This window comes from Galeopterus variegatus, unplaced genomic scaffold (genome assembly GCF_000696425.1).
Source record: "Galeopterus variegatus unplaced genomic scaffold, G_variegatus-3.0.2 Scaffold4193, whole genome shotgun sequence".
Lineage (NCBI taxonomy): Eukaryota > Metazoa > Chordata > Mammalia > Dermoptera > Cynocephalidae > Galeopterus > Galeopterus variegatus.
This window is the reverse complement of record NW_007730304.1, coordinates 76,227-88,515: the sequence shown is the minus strand read 5'-3', so window position 1 is coordinate 88,515 and position 12,289 is coordinate 76,227. Positions and strand designations below refer to the sequence as shown.

The 12,289-nt window shown below is 46.8% G+C and overlaps 1 protein-coding gene across 1 annotated transcript in view; it reads right to left on the bottom strand.

The window, feature by feature from the left end:
* EEPD1 (endonuclease/exonuclease/phosphatase family domain containing 1) overlaps nt 1-12,289 on the bottom strand; it is a 132,367-nt gene that overhangs the window by 43,857 nt on the left and 76,221 nt on the right. Inside the window, exon 3 of the mRNA XM_008586973.1 lies at nt 10,498-10,549. Within this exon, the coding sequence (XP_008585195.1) occupies nt 10,498-10,549 (52 nt within the window). The remainder of the gene's footprint in view (nt 1-10,497; nt 10,550-12,289) is intronic.

Sequence of the window (12,289 nt, the reverse complement as noted above, 5' to 3'; positions counted from 1 at the left end):
CCCCCCCCCACCTGACCACTTGTTTTACTTTTGTTCTGTTTCTGAGTCACTCATCACTATTGCATTTAAATAAGCATTTGTGTAATTACAAATTGCTAATGTTTTCCCCATACCTGTTATAAGGAAGGTGAGCTAAAGAGGGCAGGATAAGTAAATGTCGTGTTCACAGCTGTCAGTCTCCCGCGGTCTAGCACAACGCCTTACAGGACGCAGCACTCAATAAATACTGGCTCAAAGAATAAACAGATTTTTACACAGTAGTAATCACAGCAGGTACAACTGCTTACACTCCCTTTTGGTAAATATTAAGTCACATTTCTATGAGGCTAAAAGAGTTACCATTTCTGAGGGACACGTACCAGTCCCTTGGGCAGATCCACCATAAACTTTCTGAGCCACTCCCTTCCTGCAGCACACTGACCTGCCTTCCAGTTACTCATGACTATAAAGCATGCCATAGCATGCCTATTATTTTTCCATTTGATGGGTCGTTTCCTTAAGATACACTTCTAGGTATGGTCAAAGGGTAGGAGCATCTCAAAGGCTAATGAAACATGCTGCCAAGAGCTTGTGAAAGGACCTGCCCTCCCCAGCAGTAAGTGGGGGCACCGGTTTCATCACAATTTCAACATTACATATCACGAGTTTTAAAACTTTGCCCATGTAATAAATTTAAAATGACCCCTCATTGCTTAATTTACTTATCTTTGATAGCTGATAAAGCTAAATGGAATTTAAAAGTCCTATTTGGGGCCTTTAGTTTTTGGTCATTTCAGATAAAAACTTTCCATAAAGAGAGGAAAGTAGTGGGAGCCCCTAAATACACAGTTTCTTGTGATGATTTCTGAAGGATCAGGAGAAAAGCCATCTTTCTTTTTTTCATTTTTTTTATTGGTTATTTATATTCATGTGATACAGAGCTGATTGTCACCCCTTGTGCCCATGATGTGCAGGCCAGATTCATACTGGCAGCATGCCCATCACCACAAATTGCATTTGTACCCCGTGTCTCCCACCCAATGACACCCAACCTCCCTCTCCCTCCCCCTCATCTTTTGTTTTTTTTATGGACCATGAAGCCTGGCCCATGAGTCACCAAGATGCTCCACTTTCTGGCAGTGGGTACTTGGGTGGACCCCAAGCATGCAGCTTGCAAGGTGGAGCTGGCGGGCAGCTGTGGCAGCTGCGGTAAGCCCGGGGCAGGCTCCACACAGCGGGGCTGGAGCTCCACAGTGGGGCCCGCATTCTGCTCACCGGCCCTTTCAAGGAAAAGGAGCCAGCTTCCTACAAACAGGGATTCATCCGGGAAAATGATTACAAGGAGTGTAATCACAATTAGACACTGATGTGGCTCAACCGCTGAAAACAAACAAAAACAAAAACTTGCACGGATGTGTGAATACCAGCTACTCAAGACAGCATTCAAACTAACCTCCGACCACATGAAGGACTGTGTGTGGGAGGAAAAATAAGCCAACAGGTCTGAAGAATCTAATTCTAATATTTTCGAAAGAACACACCATTGTTTTAAAGTAGATTTAAGTATATTTTTAATAAGTGAAGATTCTTGCAGCAGCAATTCATTTTGACACTGAGCCTAAATGAAGGGTGTGTCCTAGCCACGCTCTCCGTCCTTCCACAGGTTCCTCATCAGCTCCCTGCACTGTCCAGTGGACCTCCAGGCACCCTGCACACCAGCGCACACTCCTGCACTTTTGCGTGCTCCCCCGCCATGTCCACATCTGGGGCCTGGAACCTCCTCCTGCCTCCCCTCTGCCCGCCAGCCCACATTGTCTGTCCCTTCTGCTCAACCAAACGGGGCTCATGGAGACAAGTACCAACCATCCAAGTCATGCTGTCAGAAGACCTGAGTTCCAGTTCTCCATCAGCTGGAAACCCGCTGGACCTGCTCCCAGCCCTGGAAAGTGCAGAGACAGAATCACCCACCATGGCTGTCAAGGCTGATGTCCAGATTAAATGGGACCATGAAGAGAGGCAGCAGGCCGCACTGATGAGGAGAATGGGAGAAAGACCCCGAAGGCAATTTCAGACATCATTGAGGCTGTCCGTCCCATCACAGGCCACGAGGCCTAGGAAGACAGAGAGGTATCAGGGCACAGGCTTGGGGAGCCCTCCACGGGCGCACTGCCCACGGCCATCTTGGGATGCTGATCCCTGTACCCCAGCTGCCTCCGTTACTCCAGATGTGGCTAAGTTGGCCCCAGGTGCTACTGGACCTGCTGCTTTGGAGGATACAAGCCAGAGCCTTGGTGACGTTCACATGGTGTTAAGTCTGCAGACCCACAGAAAGCCAGAACTGTGGAGGCATAGCAGCCTCTTATCCCGATTTCAAAAGATGTACTTAAAACGCCTGGGGACCCAGGAAGAGATCTGTTGTGGGGGGTGGGGGGTGGTCATCACCACAGACAGCCTTCGCTAGAGCAATGCTGAGCAGAAAAGTGGAGACAGAGTTGCAGCAGAGAAACCCCACCAGGGCCATGCCTAGTGGGATCACCACTGAGACCCCAGAGCTGTAGAGCTACCAGTGCACAGTGCCAGGCTGGAAGAGCTGATGTGGGGGCTGAACCCAGGAAAGCCACAAGAGGGGGCTGCCAGAGGACTCGGAGGCCCAACCCCCACACCAGTGACCACAGGATGCCACACATGGAGTCAAGGGAGATTATTTTCGAGCTTTAAGATTTAATGCTTCTCTTGCTAGGTTTTGGACATGCTTAGGATCTTTTACCATTTTATTTTGGCCTACTTCTCTTTTTCTTCCTTTCCTTTCCTTTCCTTTTCCTTTCCTTTTCCTTTCCTGCTTAGGATCTTTTACCATTTTATTTTGGCCTACTTCTCTTTTTCTTCCTTTCCTTTCCTTTTCCTTTCCTTTTCCTTTCCTTTTCCCTTCCTTCCTTCTTTCTTCCTTTCCTTTCCTTTCCTTTCCTTTCCTTCTTTCCTTTCTTTAATGAGTGAAGACATGCAGTATTTCTCTTTCCATGTCTGGTTTATTTCACTTAACATAATCTCTCTCTCTCTCTCTCTCTCTCTCTCTTTCTTTCTTTCTTTCTTTCTTTCTTTCTTTCTGGTGGCTGGCTGGTACAGGAATCGAATCCTGGATCTTGGTGTTAACAGCACTATGCTCTACACCAACTGAATAAGCGGCCAGCACTTATTTCTCTCTTTTTGAACAGGAATATATACTCTATGCTTGCCCCACCATTGTATCTTGGAAGTAGATAACTTGTTTGATTTCATAGAGGAGACTTTGGACCTCTGAGTTGAAACAAGTTAAGACTTTGGGGATGGAAGGAATGTATAATGTATTTACATGTAAGAAGGACACAAACTTTGGGGGCCAGGGACAGAATGCTATGGCTCAAATGTGTTCCCTAAAAGTTCCTGTATTGGAAACTTGATCTCCATTGTGACAGTGTTAGGGGGGGTAAATTCAATTATGGTATTTGAAAGGTGGGGCCTTTGAGAGGTGGTTGGATCATGAGGAATGTGCCCTCTTGAATGGAGCACGTTAAACTTTCTTGCTCGTGCCAATCTCACAATGCGATACCCTGCATCACTGTAGAGAGTCACCACCAAGAAGAAAACCCTCACCAGATATGCCCCCTGTGCTGTGGATTTCCAAGCCTCCAAAAGTGTAAGAAATAAATGTCATTTCTCTATAAATTACCCAGTTTCAGGTATTCCATCATAAGCAACAGAAACACTAATATACTGGGGAAGGAACCCAGTCCTCTGGGGTCATTTCTGGTTTATTAATACCCCTGCCGTGGACCCAGCAGGAGGGGCACTTCAACTCCCTTGGCCTCAGCGTCCCGTTTGCAAAGCGACAGGGCTGGTTTTAAAGTCTCCCTCAGCTTGGGCATTCTGAGATCCTACACATGCCATCCAAATGTAAAGTATGTTTATAACTTTATCCCTCTTGCTATATAGTACAATTTAGGCACAGAGCACGCATTCAATTATCACACGAACTAAATTAATTGGAAGTCCAAATAACAGTGAAAAATACTCTGAAAGCATGTAAGAACAGAGCTAGGGTTTATGTACGTGCATGTGTGCATATTCAGAAATCATTATCACCAATTACAGCTGCAAGCACTTAGCATCCTTCAGTTATTCACACGCACCTGTGTGAAAATGGTAACCTCCAATTCCCTTCTGAAAATTCCCAGGAAGCTATTAACCTCTAATTCTAATGCTGCCCACCACTAGGCTTTGGCTGGAAGAGTACCCGCCCGACTATTCTGTAAAGTTCAATTTTTCTAGTCCCAGGCTTGCGGGTGAAATGTCTTTGCTTTATCACACACTGAAATCACTAAAATAGGTCTTAGAGAGCATCTGCTCCACCTGTAGGAAAGCCAGACTAAGAGGTGGACTCCAAAGCTGAAATTCTAAGAAAAACACCCGGTAGCAGCAGGGAGGCCTGGCAGGCATCCCGTCCTAGATGATTTGGCAAAAGAGGATGGGAGAATGTACCATCTTTTTTAACGTCTTCTAATGGCAACAGATTGACCTGAAGTTGGGCTTCTCAAGAGAGAAGTGAGGAGGAGATACCAATATGACGACGACGACGATTACGACAGCAGCAGCGGCTAATCAGCAGTGGCAGGCAGGGTATGAGCTACTGCTGCCCTGGTGCTTACTATATATGTATCTCTATAAAATCTCTTTGATTTCATACATTATCTCACTTAATTCGCATAAAAAATCCCAATGAAGGTGATATTACTGTGACTGCATGTTAAAAGGAAACTGAGGCTGGCCAGTCTCTTGCCCAACAGGCCCCCCGGCCAGTCAACGGCAGGGATGGACTGAGCCCATCTGTGCAGCCTCAGAGCTGGGATCTAGAGGATGGAATGGGAACTCAGTGAGTCGTGGCCTGGGTGCAGGGGGCGGGGCAGGACAGAGAAGGGCCTCCAGGAGTCCCAGCTCACACACGCAGCTTTTCAGGCAGGCGCTGGCCGCAGCCTGGGTCAGCTGGTGGCCCACCCTCTGGTCCTACCAGGGCAAGGGTGACCTCCAGCTGGAGTGACTGGCCAAACTATTGTTTGCAGCTTTGCAGGAAGCGGTTTGAAAGGGTCATTGAAAAACGATCTTTCTAAATCAAGCTGTACCAATATTTTTATTTCCTTTCATGCAAGGCCACGTTTAAAGGCATTAGATCGGCCTGTTTTTAAAGCCTGGGAAACAAGTCCGTGTGACTTAAGTTCAGAAAAACAAAAGCATCCCACTCCCAAAGCAAAGGGAACAGAGAGCAGGATGACGTGCATCCTTCTTAGAGCAAGTCCTTGCTCTTGGGACCTAATAGATGTTTGACCAAAAAAAAACACATCTAAATCAAAAACACGTTTTCGGAGAAATGTCACGTGCCCTGACATTTATACATTTATAATGGTTCTAACAATTTTTTGAAATAAGAAATTGGTAGAGAAAGTTAGATTGTTTATTGTATGGTTTATAACATTTTAAAAATACGTGACAAATCACTGTCACTAGTCTGGGAAGTAGCTCTATGTAGTGTGAGTGAAGAAGAGAAATTCAAAGACCTGATCCCCTAGTTTTCTCCCATCTCCTCCCCAACTTACTGCACCTAAATTAACACAAGTCGTGACAGGTAAAAACTGGAACTCTATTGACCTACGTATCAGGGTCACTGGGCTGGTCACCTCTTCACAGAGAGCATGTTTTGATGGTGAGCAGGGTACACAAAACATGAAAACTGCAAACTCAGTAAGGACCCCTGCAGTAAGGGAGTGGAGAAAATACTGGAAAATAGAGAACACAAAGATGAAATTTCCCCTCTTCACAATATGATCAACTCTGAAAAATGAAGCCCAAGAGTTTTAGAGTGAGAAGGAGCCACGAAGAGCAGTTCCACAGGTGGGGCAAGGGACCCGGGCCTCCGGGCAAGATCCTGAGCCAGTTCCCACAGCCCAACAGGGGGGAGCCCGGGAGGAGAGCTTGGCTCTCTACAGCGGGAGCCTCTGCGGACACCAGGAAAACCTCAGCGCTGCTAAAGATGGAAAGACTCTCTACCTGAAACCAGGTAAAGTCTAGGCAAATGCTGTCATCTTAAGCTAAAATACCAACATCATAGTACCAACACCTAATACTCGTATCAGCGAGAAGCAGCAGAAGTCTTACTTTTCATGAGACCCCAAAGCACTGCTGCTTCTTTTTAGCCTTGTGTGCTGTGTTTCACATAATTCAAATCTTCTACTGTTCAAATTTCATCTTCCATTTCTGTGATGGAAACCACCTCTTCAGAATAGCTCCCATTTTACAAGAGGGAGGCACACACAGGTCTCCACTGGGGTGACTGTGTGTCTGGGTTGGAGGTTTGCAGGGCGTATGTCTAACTGAGGCCCTTCTTGCTGGCCCTACTGATGAAATTAAGGCTTTCTTAATGAAAGGAAGGATCAGGCAAACTAAAGATAAAAACTGGGTTCTTAAAAATAGAATGATAATGTTTACATCTTCTCTTTGGGTGCCAAAAAGACGATTATGGACTAGTCAATAAATGTGATGCTGATAATAAATGAGACCCCACAGCAGTGCTGCTTGGCCCTCGGCGCACACAAGTCACCTGGCGTCTTATCAGGATGTAGCTCTGATTCAGGGGGTCTGGGGTGGAGCCCGAGATTTCTGCATTTCTAACAAGTTTCCGCCGCTGCTGGTCTATGGACCGTGCTTCGAGCAGCAAAGTTCTACAGCTGATAAGGAACTTTTCTTGGTGGCTCTCCAACTTTTCCAGGTACAAGGGAATCTGTCAGTCATAAGGGTCTTTAGGATCTTATTCCAGAATATCAACTGGAATAATCTTGCTGCAAAAATAGCACTATGCCTGGTGATATGTCATGTGTCAACTGGCTACTGAGTTCTTGACAACTGCTTCTGAACTTTTCTAGAAACATTTGCTGCTTTCCTGGTACACAGAAAGCTCAACAAATGCCCAGAGCATGAATGCATGAATGAATGAATGAATGCATGAATGAATGAATGAACGAACAAATGAACAGAAAGAAGGAAACTGAGTGAACCTGGGTGCTGGCTGGCCCCTGTGCATGTCTAGATCACCACGTAAAGCTTCCCACTGGTGACAGATGGAGATGAGGAACAACACAAAACCATCATCAGACTTGGGGAGAGACGGGGAGAGGAGGAAGAGCAGGAGGAGCAGGGGGAGGAGGGGATCGGGGAGGAGCTAAAGCAGGAGGGTGACTGCAGCACCCACGGTGCGCCCCGAGAGACCCGAGAGAAACCGGCCAGGGAGGAGGCCGCTCTGCCCCGGCAGGTTTCTAAGCCGTCAGCAGCCACGGCTCGGCACGAGCACAGCTTGAAAGACTCCCTGGCATTCTCTGCCATATTTTTATTATCCTGATACGCTCTAGCGTAGGGACCCCACACGTGCCAACTTGGTTTGATGGTTTTTTTAAACTGAATAAGACAAATAACTGCCGTGAATTCTAAGAGGGAAATTTTAAGGAGGTAACTATGAAAAAGTTTCAAGAACAGACAAGAACTCTCACGTACGCCTTCACTCAAGAATCAACTGTTTACGTTTTCCCCTTTATCAGTTACGTTTGTCTCTCGCTGGCTCTGTCCGTTTCAAGAACAGACAAGAACTCTCACGTACGCCTTCACTCAAGAATCAACTGTTTACGTTTGCCCCTTTATCAGTTACGTTTGTCTCTCGCTGGCTCTGTCTGATATACCCACAGCAATTTTTTTTCCTGAATCATTTGAGAACAAGTTATAAACACCATGACCCTTTGTTCCTAAACATGTCAGTATTAATTCCCACGAGCAAGGCTATTCTCATACATGGTCACAAGCCAATTATCAACTTCAGCAAAAGTAAACACTGATCGACAGCGTTGTCTGATTTACCTAATGATGTTTTTTATAGCCAGTCCTAGTATGTTTTAGTGGCTAAATGCATATTAAGAATTAATGTAAGTAATTAAGAATTAATATGAGTAGAGTGCTCTGGCGTTTAGGAAGCCCTTCAGCTATATTGACGCCTTTGGGCCTCGAGCTGCCTCTCAGAGGTCGCAGGGAGCACAGCTGGAGAGCACAGCTGGGGAGCACAGCCTTGTGCTACCTGAGACGGAAGGGAGGCCAAGGGGACGCGCAGTACGAGGCCAGACCTCTCCTCCTTCACATCACTGCTTGCTGCTTATTTTAAAGACTTTACTCGTTTAAGCGCCAACAAGCAGACTGACTACTAATCCAAACACTTTAAATTCTAAAAATAAACTAATACCACTTGGGTGCTTATCTCCCTAATCACTTTCTTTCATGTTAGCATTCCAGATTCTAATTAACACCCAAGCTACATAAGCAGGAAGAGTCCTGAGCTACCCTAGGAGGCAGCTTAGTATGAGCAGGGTGGCTTGTGGGGTGGCACGCGGGGGCCTGCTCTGCCCAGCCTGCTTTGCAAAGCCCACCCCACCTTGCATGCAGAACTTGGACCCTGCACTGGCAAAGGATCCCCAATTGCGAGCTGGACTTGAATATAGAAAGCTGAGACACACTGGAGTGAGGGTGGGGCCTCTATCAGGGCACAGTGAAACATGGGTTTGGGGTTGGGGAGGCAGTTTCCCGACCCTCAGAAGTAGCCAAAAAGGGACGCAAACTCACGAACTTGCCTGTGAAACAGAAAAGCACTGGTTCTGGAGACGGGACGTCACTTCCACTCAATCTACTCGCCGTGGGCGAGGTACCAACCTCACTGGGCTTCAGTTCCATCACCCACATGCCAAATAATAACACAGACCCAGCCAAGACGAGCAAAGGGGCACGTCCAGAGTCGAGCGTGGGAGGCGTCTCACTCACGGCATTTGGAAACACGGAGAACCTTCTCCAGAGCACACCTGCTGCGGGGCAAGGCCCTGCTCTTCACACAACCAAAAGGAGCCATGCAGGGTGCGCTGTAAGTGTGAGTGGGGTTCGGGCAGCGTGGGGAGTTCTGATTAAAATCCCGCTTTGTTCACTGGCTGTCAAGAGTACAAAGTAGGGCCGGCCCGGTGGCGCACTGGATAGTGCGCCGCTTGGGAAGCGCAGCGGCGCTCCCGTCCGAGGGTTCGGATCCCACATACAGACCGGTTCCCGCTCACTGGCTGAGCGAGGCGCGGGAGCAACACCGAGGCTTGCGATCCCATTGCCGGTCCCCAGTCCGGTACGGGGGCAACACTGAGGGTTGCGATCCGTTGCCGGACACGGAAAAAAGACAGAAGACAAAAAAAAAAAAAAAAGAGTACAAAGTAGAAGAGGCCACCTTTGCGTAGGTGCTGACTGGTGGGGGGTGTCAGGGCGTTGAAATTCTCCTGTACACGGCCCTGTGCTCTCAGTTCTTGAATGTGGAGCAGGAAAAGCAACGTACTTACCTTTTCCAGGGCCTCTTTATCCAGTAGTTCTTGCACAGCTAGAAGCTTGATGCTGTAAGAAAAAATTAAAACCACACTTGAAAACCAATCATTTCATGTCACCAAGCGTCACACGAGTCACAAGAACAAGTCTGAGGTTTCAGCCTGCACTTCCATGTCACCCCCATCATCAGGAGACCTTCTGTTTGAATCAAAATGACCACTTTAGAAATATTAGAAAATGTGTCTAAATTCTAAAAGCAATTTTACTATATGATCCAGCAATTCCACTTTTTAGGTATATTCCCAAAAGAGTTAAAAGAAGCCACTTAGATACTTGCGCACCAATGTTCAGAGCAGCATTCTTTGTAGTAGCCAAAACCTGGAAACAACCCTGAAATCCGTCGACAGATCAATGGATAAACAAAATGTAGCACATACATTCGACGGAATATACGTGTATTATTCAATATGAAAAAGGAAGGAAATTTTAATCCACGCTACGGCGTAGATGAACCTTGAAGACTTTATACTGAATGAAATAAACCAGCCACAAAAAGACTAACGCTGCGTGATTCCACTTACATGAGGTACCCGGAGTGGTCAAGCTGACAGTCACAGACAGTGGGACGGTGCTTGCCCGGGGCTGGGGCAGGGGCAGGACAGGGGAGTTGTGTGTGTTTAGTGGGGACAGAGTTTCAGCGTGGGATGAAGAAAAAGCTCTGGAGATGGACGGTGCTGATGGTTATACGACCATGTGAACGCACTTAATGCCACCAAACTGTGCATTTAAAAATGGTTAAAATGGTAAATTTTATGCTATGTACATTCCACACACACAAAAAAAATTCTAAAAGTAACTGACAGCTGCTTCCTGTAAGGAATTCGAATGAATTCAGGTCCGGTACGGGGGCAACACTGAGGGTTGCGATCCGTTGCCGGACACGGAAAAAAGACAGAAGAAAAAAAAAAAAAAAAAGAGTACAAAGTAGAAGAGGCCACCTTTGCGTAGGTGCTGACTGGTGGGGGGTGTCAGGGCGTTGAAATTCTCCTGTACACGGCCCTGTGCTCTCAGTTCTTGAATGTGGAGCAGGAAAAGCAACGTACTTACCTTTTCCAGGGCCTCTTTATCCAGTAGTTCTTGCACAGCTAGAAGCTTGATGCTGTAAGAAAAAATTAAAACCACACTTGAAAACCAATCATTTCATGTCACCAAGCGTCACACGAGTCACAAGAACAAGTCTGAGGTTTCAGCCTGCACTTCCATGTCACCCCCATCATCAGGAGACCTTCTGTTTGAATCAAAATGACCACTTTAGAAATATTAGAAAATGTGTCTAANTCAGGAGACCTTCTGTTTGAATCAAAATGACCACTTTAGAAATATTAGAAAATGTGTCTAAATTCTAAAAGCAATTTTACTATATGATCCAGCAATTCCACTTTTTAGGTATATTCCCAAAAGAGTTAAAAGAAGCCACTTAGATACTTGCGCACCAATGTTCAGAGCAGCATTCTTTGTAGTAGCCAAAACCTGGAAACAACCCTGAAATCCGTCGACAGATCAATGGATAAACAAAATGTAGCACATACATTCGACGGAATATACGTGTATTATTCAATATGAAAAAGGAAGGAAATTTTAATCCACGCTACGGCGTAGATGAACCTTGAAGACTTTATACTGAATGAAATAAACCAGCCACAAAAAGACTAACGCTGCGTGATTCCACTTACATGAGGTACCCGGAGTGGTCAAGCTGACAGTCACAGACAGTGGGACGGTGCTTGCCCGGGGCTGGGGCAGGGGCAGGACAGGGGAGTTGTGTGTGTTTAGTGGGGACAGAGTTTCAGCGTGGGATGAAGAAAAAGCTCTGGAGATGGACGGTGCTGATGGTTACACGGCCATGTGAACGCACTTAATGCCACCAAACTGTGCATTTAAAAATGGTTAAAATGGTAAATTTTATGCTATGTACATTCCACACACACAAAAAAAATTCTAAAAGTAACTGACAGCTGCTTCCTGTAAGGAATTCGAATGAATTCAGAGGGACGTAAAGAAGAAAACAGTTACCCATGGCCAGTGGTCGTCTTGACTTGGTGCCCCTTTGATGATAACAAGCAAATAGCTAAACCCAGTGCTTACAAAGAGGCCCTGCTCAGCTGCTCTTCTGTTTCCCAAACACTGATGGGGCCCCGCTGTGTGCGGGCAGGAGGGCACACATGACTCTGATGCGCTCTCTGCCCATGAGGAGCTCACAGCCTCTGGAAGACCCCATCAGACCAGGAGTCCTGGAGGGGCTGAGGCAGCCTCGATCCAGGGCGAAGGAGTTTCCAGTTTCAGGTTTCCAGACTAGAGGCCTGAGCCTGGACTGCAGCCAGCAATTGAGATGTGAGAATTCAGATGTGCACGCAGCTTGATGGGGAGGTGTTTTCCCTTTTTTGACCTGCTGCTTTTGAAGTGTTCATGGACACAATGAGCGGGCAGCTGAGGCTGTGGAGAAGGCCTGGGCTGGACCGGGCACACAGTGGAAAGTTCGTCAAGATGCTCAGGGAGTGGCCAGCTGTTGACGGTGGCAGGATGCCCCCTCCCACCCAGCTAGTGTGCTTGTGGTCACTGGGCACTGCACTTGCCACCACCACCAACATGTGCAGATTCTGCAGAGCACGAGTGGGGCCCCCCGCAGCACCTACCTCCCTCCAAAGGGATCACAGCATTTTAAAGTTCACCTTTGTTTATGAATTCCTCACACTCTCTCTGTACAACTAAATGCAATGCTCATGTAAAAGCAGCATCAGAAAATGCAATTAACGTTTTCAAGGCTTATAAGAAACCACCACCACCACAATTTAGCAAACATCTGGGCTAGTGGACAGGAGTCTGAGCATCCCCTGTGCTC